This window comes from Falco punctatus (genome assembly GCF_963210335.1).
Source record: "Falco punctatus genome assembly, chromosome: 7".
NCBI lineage: Eukaryota > Metazoa > Chordata > Aves > Falconiformes > Falconidae > Falco > Falco punctatus.
In genome coordinates, this window is record NC_137587.1 from 37552218 (window position 1) to 37570807 (window position 18590).

An 18590-nucleotide genomic window follows, 5' to 3' on the forward strand; every position below is an offset into this window, starting at 1 on the left:
AAAGTGAGCAGAGGCCATTCATTAATATCCATAGACGGCGGAGCTCTTCAAACCTCCTTTTCATGTGGTAATAGCATGACACACCTGGAAGGTAAGAAACAGGCATTCGATTATAGGCTACAGGTTGATTTGAATAAAACAATGTTATGAAGAATTTTCTTTAAAAAACTAAAGAAATTCAGCAAATGATAATTTACTCAGACTTGCTACCAGTTATTATACCATCCTTTCCATTTACCAGTTCATTACAGGATATAACCTTCGTGTTGCACTCTGTCTTCTGCAAGCCACGCTGATATTCCGAGCGCATGCTAAGGAATTGCCATGACCAGACATTTCAGAAAGAACGAAGGTAATTATGGCATCCCTAGAGATGGGTGGCACAGTCTTGCCCAAGGGTGCACCAAGGCTAACCCTCATCAGCTAGAGGTCGGACCATGCCCAGGAGGAGCACTTAGGGTGGAAAACAATGTTGAACTGCAGGGTGTGGGCTAGGTGTAACTGCAACAGGGCAACAGGGAGCTTTGCTTTGCTTGCTTTTCTTACACTATAAATCTAAAAGGAGTTGGTCAAACCACAGCTGGACAACTTTACTAGGTTTTTGTTTTGTTTTCCTCCAGCCTTTCTTGTCTCTTTGCTTCTTCGGGTTTTTTATTTGGCTTATAGACCTCTTGGTGGTCATGACCACAGATTTGGTTTTGGGTATCTCTGCCGGAGTTGATACAGTCGGGGAGGGAGGTAAGACAGGACGTTACTAAGAACATTGCACTGCATCGTTGTGTTTCTTCCCTCATGAGATGCTTTTGATTAGCTGCCTGAAATACAGGTTTCACAAGGAACTCCTGTGGCACAGAAGTTTGTCTAGCAAAACTAATTGAGGAGAAATAGCCCAATTAAGAAACTCATTGCACTTTTCCATTTTTAATAGCTACAATTTATGTCCTGTAGAAAGAGTTTGCCGACTTAGGGTCCTCATTATTTTTGAACTGACAAGCGTGCAATTCATGCATTCACCTGTGTTTGGCAGTCCCCAGAACCAAGTGCTGCAGAGAGAAAGGGGAAGTATTGTGCAAAGCCTTCAACAAAAACACACCTCATCCTCAGCTTCTTCAGTTAATGACCAGCTTTCAGCTGACATGCACATGCCTACTAATATAACTGAAAGCACCATCTACACAATTGTTCCGTCCAGCAAAAGAGAACGATACCCAGACCAGCCAACAACAAGTACATGCCCTGCTGTGGCTCAGCAAAAGCCTTGAACACAATGTCTCAGCTTTGTCTAAAACAGAAAGCCTGACAGTATTTCAAGGAATACTCCCCCACGAATCCACTTTTTCAATGAAAGCTCATAAGCAACAGGGGAACAGACACAGAGCTCACCCAAAACATCAGCTCTGAACATTTGGTCGTGTCTCTGCTAGCAGTTTCCTCTAGCAGGAATGTTTTCCTGGATCCTGCCACTTATATGTCTCCTGCTGGCAACCAGCTTAAACCCCCAGGTCTTCAATCCGTAAGTTCAGTACTGAAGTCCTACTCCTTCAAGTTCTCAGCTGAGAATTCTCCGGAGAGGAGGATACACCTATATGGAAATAAAATACAGTTCTTCCAGTTAAACCATTTCAGGCACCAAAATCTGCCTGGCCCAAACACAGGCAAAAAAAAATCTTAGCAAAGCAAGTTCTCTCCTTTGACAAATAAACATTTGATCAAGACAAACAGGTCAGCAGCCAGGTTAGCAACATAAAGGGCCATTGCCCAGCTGATGTGCTTGTCTTTGAAGAGCCCATTTCCTTCAAATAAGCTACATTGTTACAAGGGAGAAAAAGAAGACGCAGTGAAATTGTTACCTGTAAGAACATTCAACCTTTATAAACCTTATTCTTATCAAATGTCTTCTGGGTAAAACTTTCCCAGATTGTGTACAGCACTTCAACAGGATCACTTGTGTATTTTTTACTGCATGAATTTACTATGTAACACACAAGACAAATGAAAGCAACGGGTTTATTTTCCACACGATTCACTTGCATTGCCTTCATCATATCCCATTACAAAGGCAGCAAATTCCTACTTGTGTGTAGGAGTTGATAGCGCCACCTTCTTTCTTTCCTTCTCCTCCAGACATTTAACTGCGCAGGTTGATCCAATGACTTAACCGCTATTGAAAATCTTAAAATTGCTGCATGACCCACCCATTCATTTTGCAGTAGTTCTGGCCCTCATGCCTTTCTACAAGCAAATTTGACCCACTAAGCCCACAGAAAACTCCCTACTCCATTCTCGTTAAGTCTGTTTTCTCCTGTTGGATTAAATCAGCTCATAGGAGATGGCCAAGCAGCAGAAACTGCACAAAGCCAGCAGCTTTCTGGGCAGAAACAGAATTTCTGATTTCCATCGGCAGTGAACTGCTAACTTGGTTTACTGCATCTTGAGCAAACATACTGAGCCATCAGGACGATCATGTGAATATGCCTCATCTACACCATTTAAACTCAGATTGCCTTAACTCCTACCAAAGGTTCCTTAATCCACATTGATTTTGCACATGAAGAGACTTCACACCATCGGTTTTGCAAGCTCATCTGTTAAGGCAGCATCCTTCAACAGAAAAGTGGCGGAATCTTAGAACAGCCACAAGCATTTTTGCAGTGATCATCCAGCTGAAGCCCAGGAGCATGCAAAGCCACTGCTCGAGAAAGAATGCGAGCAATGACTGATGTTTCTATGATACAGAACACCTATTTATATGATCCAATGTAATGATTGTAATGTAAGGTTCAATGCAGAGAAAACCAAAAGGCATCAGATTTAGCAAGTAGAGGTAGGAGTGGTTTCCACACAAAGAACTTTATTTTTATAAATACAGCTGTGAAAACCCAAACTTTTAAAGGAGAAAAAAACCCAAAACAAACCCAACAAAACAAAAAAGGGAGCTTTATGTCTACATGTTTAATAAAAACACTTTCTCTAAGATGAAAATAATTTACATTCTGATAACTCACATTCAAAAATAAACAGAGAAAGGCAGCAGGGCACAACATTCAAATGAATACCTAATAAAAGGTAGTAATGTATTTTTATTAATAATCAAGAATATAACACTGCAATATTTAATCTTGAGTTTGCATATACAAATGCCATATCCTACACAGCAATAAATCAAGACATATACACCATAAGGAACACATAATATAATTTCTGTTAAATTGAGAAAGTAGGAATCATATTTAACAAAAATCTCCAAACTGATAAAATAGAAAAACCACTTAGAGTGGTAAACAACAAAAATAAACACTGAAATAACTAAAGAAAACTAATTTTAAAAGGAATACAATTAACAAATAGGAATCATGAAGTAGGACTGTCTCTCCCCCAAATATCCAATTATTTATTTTGCTCTAAGTTAAGTAACACAGCACATAGAAAAGTTATCATATTTCAGTATAGTATTAAAATGCAGGCTTCTGCAATCTGATCTATTTACATTTTGCTGATTATTTCAGCCTGCTGTATAGGAAAGAAAAGTTGTGTGTCCCTCAATCTTTGGATATAAAAAACAGAAATTACATTCTTCAGGACAAGATCTCGAGAAATCTGTGCATTAATTTTTTGGTTACGCATATTTAGTTTACTACTTTCATTCATGCAAAAACTGAATTAATCCCATTCCAGATGAGGATTTTACCATAGAATTGAAATAGCCGATTTATTAGATTACAGAACAATGGAAAAAAACTTAATTCACATAACTTGCAAATGAACTCTACTCAGTCAAAATTACACTAACCTTACACATTGGCCTTTTTAGAGACACAGGCGTAATAATTCATTCAGAAAAGCTAAAAGACATAGAAATTTAAAATAGAACAGATCTGAAAACTATACTTACTCATTTTATCTGAGTGCATCAAACATTTATAAAGCCACACATAACCTCCAATGAACACAGACACTAAATTGTGAAACGTTTAAACAAGTAACCACTGCAGACCTGACAGTAATACTAAAGAAAAAAGAACACCACCATTACACTACCAAATTCTTTCATTTCCTAAAAACATAAGTGCAAATCAGAAGTTGCAGTTTGAACAAGAAGAAAGCTTGAAATGAGTAAAATAATTCAGGTGTATAACATTGTTAATATTCTAATAAAATAGCCACATAATATATAAATAGATTGGAATTTTAACTAGGGGATATGATTTTTTTGAGGTAAAAAGAGATAAATTCAATGGGGTTGTACCTCTGAAGGAGCAGAGAATCCTCCAACAAACATTATGTCATTGCCAAACTGTGCCTCAGGCACTGTACTCAGTTGAAAAAATAGATCATTTTTGGCAAGTAAATTTGCAAAGCTATCACCTGTACAATCACAAACAAAATATATTCACACTCTGAAGTTACACAGCCTTTCATCCACATCTCAAAGCATGTTGTGGAGCAAACATATCCTCTCCTTCCTGTAGCAATAGGCACAAAAGACCTGCCCCAAGTCCCCCATCCCCATGTCAATGCATTCGTTTATAAGCAGAACACTTATTTCCCAAATTCGATATTCATTCTCAGGATTCTAGAGAACAATTTTCAACTATTACATTAATTTGACAGATATTATAGTAGAATTATATATATCTATATGTGAGAAATCCAGTTTGCAAAGATTACAAATATATCAAGCTGCCAGTAAACAGTTCCTATATCTACATATGACGGTGCAAGTTAGTGGTGTCATAAAGGCACTTGTCTCTCACAGACAGTACTGTCATCTCTAATCAGTCAAAAATAGATCTAAAAATATTTATTTTAACATCCGAAATGGTTTTTACTCCTTAAAGTGGTGCAAATCATCATCTATAGAACAATAATTCATTAATTCAACATGAAGGAGCTAAGTGCAAAAATATCCATAATTCAATATATCTTTATAATTAATTCATTTCAATGCCATGCTCTCAAAAAAATGCCAAAAAACATGCTCCAGTAGAAATGTGATTGGCACTAGCAGCCACAAATAAAAAGGTAGGTACATACAATAGTACAAGCAAGCTTATTTATGAAGTTTTTAAAACAATTAAGTGATGAGTTGCAAAGAGAGACATTTGCCACAAGTCCTTTCCAAGACATATTTGAAACCACACCTGACCAGTATAAAATATGTAACACACATTTACATCGAGGACATCTTTATAGCTCGCTACCTAATTTTACAAAAATAATTCCAAAATGCTCATTCACTTCAAAGTGAATTTCTGTTCCTGTTTTCTTGTGAAAAGAAAAGTCGAAACCAGATCTAACAACCGAGTTTAAAAAGACACCAAAGCAGCCCCTAAATAAAGTTCAGTGCAGTTTTCAGGGGTTTATGGATGGCAGCTGAAATCCTCAACATCCGTTTATCTGACCAGTATGTATGTACAGATCTTCCTCTCCAAGCCTCAGTACCTTAAAGGAGTAATTTGAAAGACTTTTCCCTAACAAAAGACCTGGTTTTGCAAATCAAAGGGCTCTGGTATTAAAAAAAGAAAAAAAAAAAAAAGACCTAATTGGCTTTGCCTATGTAAATGTTAATTTGCAGTTGGCATTCCAGCTCCATTAACTTAGAAATCTAAACACCCAGAAAGGTGTGATGGATGGAATAAATCAAGTACAACCCAAAAGCCAGCAGGTTTTTTGCCCTTAATACTTTGTCGTAACAGCACATTAAGAGTATATCCAGACTGCTGTGAAGTTGCTGGATGGAGCCTCATGCTTGAAAACTAATTTTCATATCCAGTCTTTTTAAAATAGTTTTGCCAGCACTGTACCATAAGGAAGATTCCCCACATTTAATAAATCTGCACTCGCTGAACATTGCACAAGGTTATTAAAACAAAAACGGGGTGGGGGGGTCGGGGGGGAAGCCACCATTTGATCAAGTATTAAACTATTCCTTCAGAGAATTGCACTTCTTTGCTTGTAGCAATGACCAGAATTGCTGATGGTGTACTGACAGTTGCCATGGCAAGTGGGTGACTGCGTGGGATAGCAGACATATAGCCAAGTCAACTGCTTATGCAATCTCGTGATTTAAGCAAGCACAGAACACACCACTTTTATTATGCGCTGCCAGTGATCTACATAAAGTGCCAAAGGAAAAAATGTTCTGTGTTAGGCCATGGCTGTTTCAGTATTCCCATTCATCTGTTTTCATGTCCAGATAGTAAAGAATATTCTGCGCAAGCTTTACTGCTTGCTTTCTGGCAGCCTTACACCGCTCGTCACCTTGTGGATCAACAGCATCAAGTGCTAGAAGTTGTTTCGTAAGAAGTTCTTCCAATCTCATGTAATTTTTATCCGTTCTGTTTCCATCAAATGAAATCACCTCCTGCTGAATTTGAGACAAGTTTCCAAGAACAGTCCAAACTGCTTTATGAGACTGATGTTCGGCAGCAGTTTGCTCAGAATACATTTGCCTTTTTTCAAGTGCTTCCTTCAAATCAATGTATGTTATAAGAGTTTGAACTTCTATTACTGCTCTTCTTCTGGCTTCTCTAATACAGGGGTTTTTTCCTGGACTCACCTCATCTAAGTGGGCAATTAACCCCTGCAATTCTGCTTTGGATCCTAAATACAAATCAGAAGCATTTTCTGTTTTTAAAAGTAATGAATTAACTTCCTTCATTTTCTTACGGATCTCTTCTATTTTTAGAATGGACTGGTTTTGTGCCAAATCATAAGCGTGAGTAGAATTTGCTTCTTCTTCCAAGTCCAGGTACTTCTGCAATTTATTGATCTCTTCTACGACTTCCTTTCTGTAATTTCTTATTTCCGTGTGACCACAGACATCTAAAGCATCCAAATCAGCAATGAGGCCTGTAAGCACACAGGACAGATGCTTGCAGGTATCATTACTACTCACTCCCATAAGAAGCGCAATAAGAGTTCCTCTTGCTTTGTTCACATCACACATTACAGAGTTAATTTTGGAGACCGAAGGATGCGCATCATTAGAGAGTGGCAGGGACAGCTGTTGCTTTACACCGCTTTCTATAATCTCCTGAACAGCACATACTTTTGTCAGAGTGCGATATCTTGCTTTGCGTAAAGAAACTTTCCCTCCGGTTTTCACCTGGGTGAGCCTCAACACAATGTCCTGAATACCTTCTTCAAATTCGTCGCTTATACAGTTACCTCCTTCGTAAAAGGGTGTGATCTCACGTTCCACAAGTGACTGTGCCTCCTTGAATATAGCCTCTATTTCCAGTCTGCGCGGATGGTTTGCATTTTGTTCCAGCTCCTTAAGCAGCCTCTCTGCTTCCTGAGCAGCTCGCTTCCTGGCTTGCTGAATATCCCCCTTTCCTTCGGTGTCTACAGAATCAATCTCAAAGAGCTGTTTAGTAAGACTCCTTTCTAATTTCTTGTAATCTCGATCAGTAGAGAGACCACTGAAGACAACCACTTGCTGTTCAATCTCTTTGACTTCCTTCTGTATTTCATGCAACCGTTTTATGGATGGGTGTTGGTTACCCATATCCATTCTCTTCTTTTGTCCAGTTTCAGATGAACTACAAGGAAAGTGAGAAGACCGGTCATTAATAAAGTGCTATGCAAGCACATACCGCAACTTAAACGACATTCTGAAGCACTTCAGCATTACAGCTATTTTAAATATGTGTAGCGACAGGAATAAACCGCTCGGCTGGTATTTCATAGCCATTCCTCTACCGCCGCACACCTCCTCCTCCCGCTCGGGCTGCAGGGGTGATGCTTTAGTTACCACACGCCAGCTCTCCGCCTTTACCCGCCGCCTGCAGCTCTCCCCGCCCGCTCGGCCTCTGCAGGCGCCGCCGCACGGACCGGCCGCCCGCAGCCCGCGGGAACAGCGGCAAAGGCCGCCCGCCCCCGGGGCGCACGGCCCCCGGCACGACCCCCCCGCCCCCGGGGCGCACAAACCCCGGCAGGCCCCCCCCCCGCCCCCGGGGCGCACGGCCCCCCCGCCCCCGGGCGCACGGCCCCGGCAGGGCCCTTCCCGGCCCCCGGGGCACACGGCCACCGGCAGGGTCCCCCCTGCCCGCGCCCCGCGGCCCCGCAGCACCCGCCGGCCCGGCCCCTCCATGGCAGCCACCTCCCGCCCGCACCCCCCGGCGATGGGGCCCCAGGAAGCGGGGAGTGGCGATGACACCGGGCCACCCCGGGGGAGCCCAGGGCACGCTGAGCAGAGGCTCGGCGGCCGCCGCCTCCCCCCCGCCCCCGCCGCAAATCCCCTCACCGCCGCCGCCCGGTACACTCTCCCTCCCTCCCGGCCCGCCTCACCCGCCGGTCGCCCGGCCGAGGGATCCGCTGCCCGGCCCGGCGCTGCGCCACGGGCCGAGCGGGACGCACACCGGTAGCCCCGCCCCGCCCCGCCCCGCCGGGCGGGCGGCCACGGGGGGCAGGAACGGCGCGGCCGAGCGACGCGGCCCCTTCCCAGCACCGCCCCCGGCCGCCGCCCCGCGCCCCGCCCGCCCCTGCCTTTGCGACACCGCCGTAAAGCGCCAGGCGCCGGCAGACGATGGCGGCTGCCAGGGTGCTGCGGTGGGGTGGCTGCCGCCGCCGCCTCCTCCTCTCTTCCGCTCCCTTCTCCTCCTCCGCCGGCGGCCCCGCCGCTGGACGCGGAGAGCGGCAGGAGAACGCGGTAAATCTGGGCGGGGAGCAGCTCCTGCGCCCTGGAGCCGGCCTGCCGCGGGGAGGCCTCGGGATCTCCCGCCCTCACGGAGCTCTGAGGGGGGAGCGGGGGAGGCCGCCCCCGCGGCAGCGCGTCCCGGTAAAAGCCTGCCTTTCCCGCGGCCTCGCGTTGTTTACGTGTTTTCCAGCGCCCCCGGTGTTTGTAAATCCCAGGCGGGCCTCCGCGGGTGGGGTGCGGGGGCACACGGGAGGTAAAACGCGCTCACAAACGGAGCGGTAAGTCACGGGCTGTTGGAGCAGATCTCACTAAGCCCGGCCTGAAAAGCTGCACGCTTCTGCGTGTTTGCAGGGATGCACGAAGAAAGTAGCATTATGAAGACTTACGTACTTGCTAGTTCGTGCCATCAAATATTTTAAGGAAGTAGAACATCAGTGATAGAAAAATTTTAGAAAAAAAGTTGCTTTTTGGAAATAACAAAGATTTGCGTCTGTTGGAAGAGTTGAAGGTATCTTTTCTGTAGCGTACTTCTAAATAAACATAAATTTTAAATGTATCACATTGCTTTCAGTCGGGGTAAATGAATGCGCACAATTCTGAACTTGTTATGCTGTTATGTTTGAAGGTTGTGTGGAGTTTTGGAGTCTGTCTCATTGGTTGTAATGAATTCTGCCTGTATTTTCAAGGGCCTGGGTTTCAGCCCCCCTGCACACTCGCGTAATGACTGGATTGGCCCCCCCGACACACGTTCCAACCTGCGCCCGGTCATCTTCTACGTGCCCCCTGAGGAGTCACCCCTGGAGCGGCGGCTGCGGGAGGCACGGCAGGAGTCCCAGGCCTGTGACCAGCGCTTCTGGGCACTGCACAACTGCGCCTTCCGCCAGGTGAGCCCACTGCAACACCCTGTGCTGCTCAGCTCCGGCACACCCACCTGAAATCAGGCAGTTTGGTCTCTGTGAAGTAATATTCAGTTCTCCTGCTGTTACTGGGTGGTAATTGATACTGTTTCTTTTAGTAAGCACAGAGCCTTTGTGGAATTTTTTTGTCATTCATTTCTTTAAAATGACATACAAAACTAAACTTATTGCTGCTTAGTGGCATATAATGATATTAGCCGTTTTCCTGTCTTGCACTGAAAATAAAAAGTAGCCACCCTACATGCAAGACCTGTCTGTGACTAGAGTGGCTGTTGAAGATGGTTCTGCAGCTCTTGCTCTGTCGTGAGAGAAACTGGGTATAATCACCAAGGGTAAATCGGGGACGTGCCCTGTTTCACTGGCAGTAAACCCCAACAAAGCTAAAAGCACAGACTTTTCAGTCATGGTCTGTCTTCTTTCCTGATCGCAGCATTGGTTAAAGACACTGAATTTTGTTGGAAGAACTGTAACAGTTCAGGAGTGCACCATAGTTTGTGATGGTCTTTGATCATCATACCCTCCCCAACTTGCAAAGATCTCAGAGGACAAAACAAAGCTTGTTTTTTAATTCCATAGAACTGCTTTTTAAGTTTGAAAAGCTTATGTACAAATAACTATTCTGTTTCGATCTAAGAAACTTCAGTTTTTAAAGGCTGCATGTTTTTCTCTACTCAAATTAACTTGAGACTACAGTACATGGAATCATGGAATGGTTTGGGTTGGAAGGGACCTCAAAGATCATCTAGTTCCAACCCTCTGCCATGAGCAGGGGCACCTTCCACCAGCCCAGGTTGCTCCCAGCCCCATCCAGCCTGGCCCTGAGCACTCCCAGGGATGGGGCATCCACAGCTTCGCTGGGCAGCTGTTCCAATGCCTCACCACCCTCACAGTAAAGAATTTCTTCCTTATATCCAATCTAAGCCTACCCTTTTTCAGTTTAAAGCCATCTTAATAGTTTCTTACAAACTGAATGTTCAGATCCTGTCAAGCAATACTGAGTGGTTTCAGTAGAACACTTACTTGAATGCATGCACGTAGCAGGATCTAAGTGACAAAGTTACCAGTTTAACTAACTCGCTGGATTCAGGAAAATGTTTTGGTGATGTTTCCAAGTATAGTGAATATTGCTGGTTATTTCAGAAGGTGTTAAGCACTACACTGCTATGTGATTAAAAACAATGGTTAATTTCAAGGACTAAGGACATCAGATTCTAATGTGGAAAACCTTGTTTCAGGAAAAAGAAGAATTTATTTATTCAAGACTTAAAGCCAAGGGTCTGGAAATGAGAGATGAAACAGGTTAGTGAGATGTTTGTTTATAGTTTAGGATGCATTCTGTTTAACTTGGAATTCTGTTTGTGCTCTTTGTGATCTGTCACAAGTAAATCTTGAGGGCAGAATTAAGAACTGTTTTCAGGAGAATGATAAAAAGAGGGGAGGAGCTCTTCAGAGATGTGCATGTGGGCATCAGATCATCTGTTGCACTGTTCATCCCTAATTCCTTCCCCGCAGCTGATGTGCTGAAATTGTAGCCAAGTAATACAATAATTCTGTAGTCTAGTCTAAGGAGGAAGGAGCTTTTTCCTTTCATACCTCCTAAGCCAATAGAGCATTTTTTGGCTTCAGGTCCATAGTGTATGCAATTAATACAATATTTTTCCTTGAGGAAGAATAAGACAGCTTCTGAGGAGACAGCAGCTGCTATTTGCCTGAGCACAGTTGCTGTGAAATAGTTGCTTCTCTAATTCATCATGTGAAATTGAAAACGAGATGCCTTCATAGTGACAGTGAATTGGCCATTGTAGTATGAGGTTGAACATTTTGTTCACAGAATAATGATCTGTTTGAGTTTACTAAAGTATCTGTTCTGACATTGTGTATATCACGGACTATTATTTTCCCCTTCTGTTTGTATCCTGGTGATCACTGTATTGTTGAGAAATAATTTTAATTAAGTTCTGTGTTGTTTCAAAAATGCTTCTTTTGTATTGCTGTTTTGGTTTGGCTTGCTTTTATAGCCTAGAAATAAAAAGTAAAAATAGTAAGCATGTACATCTCTTAGAAATATGTTGATTAACTCTGTTCTATAATACAGCTGCATGTGTGTATATAAAAATAAAGAGAAATAACAATATATGTGAAGTGTTGGAATAAAACTTACTTTCTTTATATGTAAGTGAATCTACAATCAGTTCTGCTGATACCAGTATGAAGAAACAAATTAACTACAGGTGTTAAGTAGGCAGCCTTCGAATAGTTGTAGAATAAACTTATCCCATAGTTTATTAATCCATTGTAATATACTAGCTTTGTAAATAATGACAAATAGAACTGATCAATAATTTAAATTTCTGTGATCAGTCTCAGGAGCCCTAAAGAGCATTTTGGAACAGCAACAAGTTGAATATCACAATTCCATCTCCTTCATTGTGTTCGTGTCCCCTGGAACATTTAAATTTCATCCTGACTTTAGAAACACTGAAAGTGCCAGGAAGTTTGCATAGTAATTACCTGGTAGGCTGAGAATATGTGCTGGTTCTCAGGATTCTACATGTGTGCTGTAGCCACAGGTTTTCTTTTCTTAGTCTGTGGAGAGAATCCATCTCCTCTTGTATTCTGCTTATGAGAGTGGCATATTCAAAGTCATCTGTTGTACTTGCTTCTTCAAAAAATAATTGTCTACTATACTGTTAATAAATCTGACATCTCAGAACATACACTACTTTAAGTTACTTGAAATTTATCAGTAGCAACAGAAGAAAATGTACATCTGAAAATACCATGTCAGTCATGGATAGTGACTATATTTATTGACTTGCTTTACAGGGGGGAATTTAAGTTACTAAGTGCTCTTACTGGTGCTGTTTAGACTTCAGCCACACAAGGGATTAACTTTACTCAAAGGATAGATACTTTTCTATCAGAGTCCACTAGTTCCTTAAATAATCTAAGATCTGATAAACATGGTGACTTGCAGAAGTAATAAGGGCTTAAGAGTTATGCTATCTTCAAGGTGATGGTATTTTTAATCTGCTGTGTTCCCTATATAAGTTTTAAAAAGCCAGAGGATAAAAGCATATGCATTTGTTCAGGGTTACAAAGGAAACTTGTAGGAGCAAGGAGTCAGACCTAACTCTCCTGCATCTGAACCCAGTGCTTTAATGCAAATAATTAGCTTGACACTGTTATGCCAAAACTTATTTTCAGGTCAAAAAACAACACTGAATGCAGAAGAAATGGCTGACTTCTACAAGGACTTTCTAAGTAAAAATTTTAGAAAGCATATGCAGTATAACAGGTATGTAGAAGGTATTTGTTGGTTATTACACATTACAGTCTAAAGGCGTAAGATTGAATTTAAAATTTGAACTTTTTTCCCTGTAATTGGTAAAACAGCACCTAAAACTGTCTAATTTTCACTTTAGAAAATTATTTTTTTAAAATGCTGTTAGCATTTGACAGAAATTTGTATTATCATTTGAGTTTTTCCACTGCTTATTGTTGATTTAGTAGCGAGATGAATCTCGTGTCTAAGATTCAGAGAGACAAGATCAGGCACTCAGTTGTTTCTCTTACGGCGTGGATCTTTTCATGCTGCGAACTGACTCTGATAAATATGTGAACAAAACTTGAAATTTCAATATAACAGATTCTAGTTGACTTAAGGCCTAGTAAATACGATTAATCTCAAAGGAAAATTGTTTAATGAAAATAATATTTAACATTCTTAGTTTTGTCATTTTGCAAGCACACAGTAAAAGCGAAAGTGATTAGCCTTGAGTTTCAGGGGGTTTTATGTGGCAAAGCTAGTGCTAAAGCTAGTAAAATGATTGCATAAACTCATCCTGTGTAGAACCTCAGCTACAGCTGGGTAAGCCTAGTTCCACTGTGCTTCTTCACAACATCTACTGCATTGTTTCAGTCTTACTGTTTATACAACAGCTTGATAAACGGGGTTTGGAATCCAAAATGACTGAGAAATGACTTGCAAACACACGTTACCCTGCAAGTAGCTGTGCACACTTGGTAGAGGGCTAGAAATGAGGAAGGAATGGGAAGCTGGGGGAGGATAGCACTTAATCCAGTTACAGTAGCACTGCCCACTGAATATGAAACCACAACTTCAGTTCTTTCTCTGTATTGGATTGAAAGATTATTGGGCTCAAAGGTGTCAAGTGTAACTGCATTCCTAGTGGTGTAATGCTAGTGAGAATTCTACCATCGTTATAACTGATCTATAACAAATTGTGGTTTAGGGTTCTCTGTATGTATTGTGTGTATACCATAACATACTACACCGTAATAACAATTTCCCTGTAACAAATATTTAAATCTGCACATCTTGTCTTGTCCATGGGGCTGGGAGGAATCTCACCATAAACCTAAGCAACGGCATGAAAAGATGGAAAATTAAAAATAATTTTTTACAAGATGATTATTGTTCAAATTGCCTATAGCTGATGAGAAAGCAAATTGTTTATCTTAGAACTGGTCACCAGTTGCCATTGTTGCAGCAACCTCGGGACAGTATCCTGTCTTCATGGTAAGACAGTTCAGGCTTTGTGTCTAAACATGACCTTCCTTGTTGCTGCCTTGTAAAATCAGGTAGTGTCAGCTGCATTGTAGTTTCAAAGTGGAACTGCACAGCCCTGGAAGCGGCGGAGCTTTTTCCAGGCACTAGGATTTTTGAGGCGTCATATTTATAAAAATCTGTTTATGCATCCAGCTGTGTGTTCTTTTGCGGTGTTGCGAGCTGGCCTGAAAACTGGCCGCTGAAGTGTGTAACTTCTAAAATTGTATTAAAATTGAAGCAATGACTGTGCATAGATGCCATGAATATTTAGTTCAGGGTACACAGACTAGAACTACAGTCTAGTTTAGGGGAAAAAATTTGAGAAGGGTACAGGAAATGAGGCATGAAAGGGTAAAAGAAAGAGTTGTGATATTAACATGATGTTTTGATTCAACATGACATCTGAGGGGGTAGCTCAGTGCTGCTTGTCAGCATGATCTTGGCTACTATCCTTACTGAGAGGTTAGTATCTCAGGTTTATGTTAGATCTCTACATGCAAGGTTTCCCACAGAGATCTCAAGAGAAGACCTAAATCCCAGTGTTTAATATTCCCTGCTAGTTCTACAATATTTTGCTGCTTCTATGACATTTTACAAAATGGGGGTGGGGTACTTGTTAGAAACCAGAAAAAAATTGTGATGTTAGTTTGTAACAGGGGCAAGAATTTGAAGCAAGTTCTGAGACGTTAGAAAGGGCTGATACAGACTCTCCTATCTATATCTTGAATTGGTTTCAGAAGCTATGCATGCTTCATAAAAACTATTTAAAGATGCAAAGGCTAACTTTGGCAATATAAAAGGCATCATCTTTAAAGGTACTGCATTATATTTCTAATATATTTTTTTCTTTCTAGAAAAAAAATCCTGTTTTGAGTTATACAATTAGTCTTTGAGGTGTGACTTCTATTTTATTTTTTTCCATAGTTATAGGTGACCAACTATGCCCTTCCCAACACATGCATCTTCATGCATGCACAAACAAGTCTTACCCATAGCACAGCACTGGCAGGAAATTCTTCTAGATAGCTTGATGATCGGCTTTACTTCTGAAACATGAGATATGGTTACAGTTATTTTATCTTACCTGACTTCAGATACAGTTGGTCATAAAACTATCCATCCCTTAACTTTTTTACAGTTAAGCTCTCAATGATTGTAGCCCTACAGTCCCCATGTTATCTGTTTGTGGATGTGGATAGTCACATAGACCTTTTCATAGGTTATTTAACTGTCATTAAGCAGGAAAAGTGTTCCCACAAAGAATGGAAAATGCAGGTCATCCCTGAATTGTCATTTGTCGATGCCAAAGGGTATTTTATTATAATTGTGTACCTTTTCCTGTTCTTGTTCTGTGTGCTGATAATTTTCCTGGCTTTGGAATCCTAGAGACTGGTATAAACGTAACTTTACTATCACATTCCTCATGGGACAAGTAGCACTGGCAAGAGCTCTGAGGTGCCTTCGTTGGAAAAAGAAAAATGTTGGAAATTAATCACAGCTCCAGGAAGAATGTGACACTAGTTAGGCCTGCTATAAACTAATGATGTTCAGAGTCTGAATGGTTAATGTAACAATTGCTTGAATCTGTTTGTTAAACTCTGTAAATAAAAGTTGTCATTGGTCTTAATTTATAATCACTATGTAAATTTCCTTTACCTTTTATTCCAAGAATATCTAAAATATTTCCCAATCAAAACACATCTGAGAAAGCTATTAAAAGCTGTTCCTCATTTACATTAAATGGAGTGGATCACAGCTGTCACATTTTTACCAGAGTCACAACTGCAAAATAACATGTGATTCAGTGTGCTGCACCGGAACTCCAGTCAGATAATGTTGTCTCCACTAGCCATATTAGTATAGAAGACAAAAATGCCTCATTTTGCAGCAGTTGTCTGTCTGGGGCAGTAACTATCCGTAAGTAATAAAACATGGCTGAAGGAAAAAGTATGATTTGTGAGTGTATATATATATATATATATAAAATCAGTTTGGAATAATCCTCTTTCAGTGTGATTATTTACTATTTGTAATAAAGATTTAAGATGTTTTCACATAAATTACTAATTCAGTAGGATCTTCTTAGATAATTTTGTTTTAATTAAAAGGAATTTGGCCCCCTTGGACCTCTAACATTGCTGAGCAATGAAACTGATGCATTGCTAATAGGAAAGGAAACCGATACTTGGCTGTATGGAGGAGAACAACATTAGTACTAATATGCACTGCTTTATACTGGTTCATTTCTTTCAAAAAATGTGCTATTCTCGCCAGTTTCTCTGAGGCACTCCAGCTCGCCTGAGGGTGATTTTTCTGGCCTCCAGGTATGTAACATCAATGGGAAGGTGTAAGTAAAGACTCAAAATACTATGCCATGTATCTGTAATTTAAAATAATTTCTCTTCCTCGGAATGTTCTCCCTGTCCCATTTATACAGTGCAATTGTTTTGGTACAGTACCTACTAAGAGGATTCTGTTATAAAGAATATATGTTATCTAATGAAATGTGTTTTCCTAAAGCTATGCAGTAGGGAAGGTTCTGCTTTTGGAAATGTCAGCTCAGTAGTCATTGATCTGTTTTTCGTATCTAAACATGACATGATTTATTCACAGGCTTTTTCAGCTGGAGCAATAAGAGCTTTTTCAGTATCAACAGTAGTAATTTCTTTGCAAGATGAAATAAATATTGATGATATAGTAGAGGATCACACTGTTTCTTACAATGATGATATCATTGGGGCTAAAACAGTCACTGGATTGTGGTTTTTAACTGTTGTGTTATTAGTAAATTAATAATGTTTGCTGAGGTGATAACCAACACTTGTAGGAAAATATTTGTGAATGTTATTTACTGCACTGGTACTGTAAAAGTTATATATTTATTAGAAAGTTAGAAAATGCCATGTTTCTTCAGGAAAATAAGTTTTTGAAGTACACTGCTGTGGGTATGTAATGTAATTCTTCAGAGCTTTACAGTAGATTGTATCTTACAGTATATAAGCTTTGACCACAATGCAAATGCACACTTATTAAATAGTTACAATGTAAAAGAATGATTGGATAACACAAGAAAATATCCCTGAAAGGCAGAGGCCAGAACCCCAGTGGACTGGTAGCTGATAGCCGTATGTTCTTACACCCTATGCATAAGATCCCTAAGGTAGTTTCACATATGCTTTAAGTGGGTAGAGATTAGTCAAAAGAAGCATTTTCATCTTCTGAGCTGCTCACTTTTATTAACAGATGTTTTTGTGTCTGCTGTACCAGATCAGGAAATTGATTTACTACTAGAACTAGTCCAAGGAAAAAGGTGTTACATGTCAGTTGAATTATCATGCAGATCTAAGTGTTCTGCTGTTGGCATGGGGAGATGTAGGAATTCAGACGGAAGGTTTGGATTGAGCTTCAGTCAATTCACAGTTATAACTGTTTTCTTAACATGTAATTTTAGAGTTGGTCACCCAAAAGTAGTATAATCAGCATATGATGGATCACACTAGGATTCTGCTCTGAGCTGCTTGTAGGTAAAGTTAATGCCTTTATGGCATTGCCTTAGTAGAATAGAATAATTTAGGTTGGAAAAGACCTTTAAGATCATGGAGTCCAACCATTACCCTAGCACTGCCAAGCCCACCACTAAACCATGTCCCTAAGTGTCACATCTACGCATCTTTTAAATGCCTCCAGGGATGGTGACTCCACCATTGCCCTGGGCAGCCTGTTCCAACACTTGACAGCCCTTTTCAGTGAAGAACTTTTTCTTAATATCCAATTTAAACCTTCCCTGGACAACTTGAGGCCATTTCCTCTTGTTCTCTCATTATCTGGGAGAAGAGACGAACACCCCCTCACTACAACCTCATTTCAGGTGGTTGTAGAGAGCAATATGGTCCCCGCTGAGCCTCCTCGTCTCCATGCTAAACAACCCCAGTTCCCTCAGCCACTCCTATGTTCTCTAGACCAGCTTTGCTGCCCTTCTTTGGACACACTCCAGCACCTCAATGTCTGTCTTGTGGTGAGTGGCCCAAACCTGAACCCAGTGCGAGTACAGGGGGGCATCACTTCCCTAGTCCTGCTGGCCACGCTGTTTCAGATACAAGCCAGGATGCTGTTGGTTGTCTTGGCCACCTGGGCACACTGCTGGCCTGTATTCAGCCAATACCCCCAGGTCCTTTTCCGCGGGGCAGCTTTCCAGGCACTCTGGCCCCAGGCTGTAGCGTTACATTGGGTTGTTGTGACCCGAGTGCAGGACCCAGCACTGAGCCCTGTGGAACCTCATACAGTCAACTGGGACCTCCCGGGTTAGCCAGGACTGCTGATAAATGATGGAAAGCAGCTCGGTGAGCACTCCCACCCGCTCCCTCAGCACCCTTGGGTGGATCCCATCTGGCCCCATAGGCTTATGTGTGTCTAAGTGGTGTAGCAGGTCACTAACCACTTCCCCTGGGATTATGGGGGC

General features: G+C 41.4%; 2 protein-coding genes and 1 long non-coding RNA gene across 3 annotated transcripts in view; 2 read left to right on the forward strand and 1 right to left on the reverse strand.

The window, feature by feature from the left end:
• Positions 1-5536, forward strand: part of LOC308066919 — a 26851-nt gene extending 21315 nt beyond the window's left edge. Inside the window, exon 2 of the long non-coding RNA XR_013929368.1 lies at positions 242-5536. This is a non-coding gene — a long non-coding RNA (uncharacterized lncRNA). The remainder of the gene's footprint in view (positions 1-241) is intronic.
• Positions 3061-8453, reverse strand: BAG5 (BAG cochaperone 5). The gene is made up of 2 exons (XM_080394864.1): positions 8293-8453; positions 3061-7544 (listed from the first exon to the last, which is right to left on the reverse strand). The coding sequence occupies exon 2, from the start codon at positions 7514-7516 to the stop codon at positions 6164-6166; it is 1353 nt and encodes a 450-aa protein (XP_080250990.1). The 5' UTR covers positions 7517-7544; positions 8293-8453; the 3' UTR covers positions 3061-6163.
• Positions 8454-8481: 28 nt separating this feature from the next.
• COA8 (cytochrome c oxidase assembly factor 8) lies at positions 8482-16836 on the forward strand. Its single transcript, XM_080394876.1, has 5 exons — positions 8482-8653; positions 9328-9525; positions 10794-10857; positions 12766-12856; positions 15518-16836. The coding sequence occupies exons 1-5, from the start codon at positions 8531-8533 to the stop codon at positions 15621-15623; spliced, it is 582 nt and encodes a 193-aa protein (XP_080251002.1). The 5' UTR covers positions 8482-8530; the 3' UTR covers positions 15624-16836.
• The last annotated feature ends 1754 nt before the right edge of the window (positions 16837-18590 follow it).

What these genes read in the sequence shown, in the direction of transcription:
- BAG5 (XM_080394864.1), bottom strand. Translation starts at nt 7,516, where the DNA reads ATGGATATGGGTAACCAACACCCATCCATAAAACGGTTGCATGAAATA.
- COA8 (XM_080394876.1), top strand. Translation starts at nt 8,531, where the DNA reads ATGGCGGCTGCCAGGGTGCTGCGGTGGGGTGGCTGCCGCCGCCGCCTC. An exon ending in ACAACTGCGCCTTCCGCCAG is followed by an intron (nt 9,526 to 10,793) that starts GTGAGCCCACTG and finishes ACCTTGTTTCAG; the next exon opens with GAAAAAGAAGAATTTATTTA. An exon ending in AAGCATATGCAGTATAACAG is followed by an intron (nt 12,857 to 15,517) that starts GTATGTAGAAGG and finishes TTGGAATCCTAG; the next exon opens with AGACTGGTATAAACGTAACT.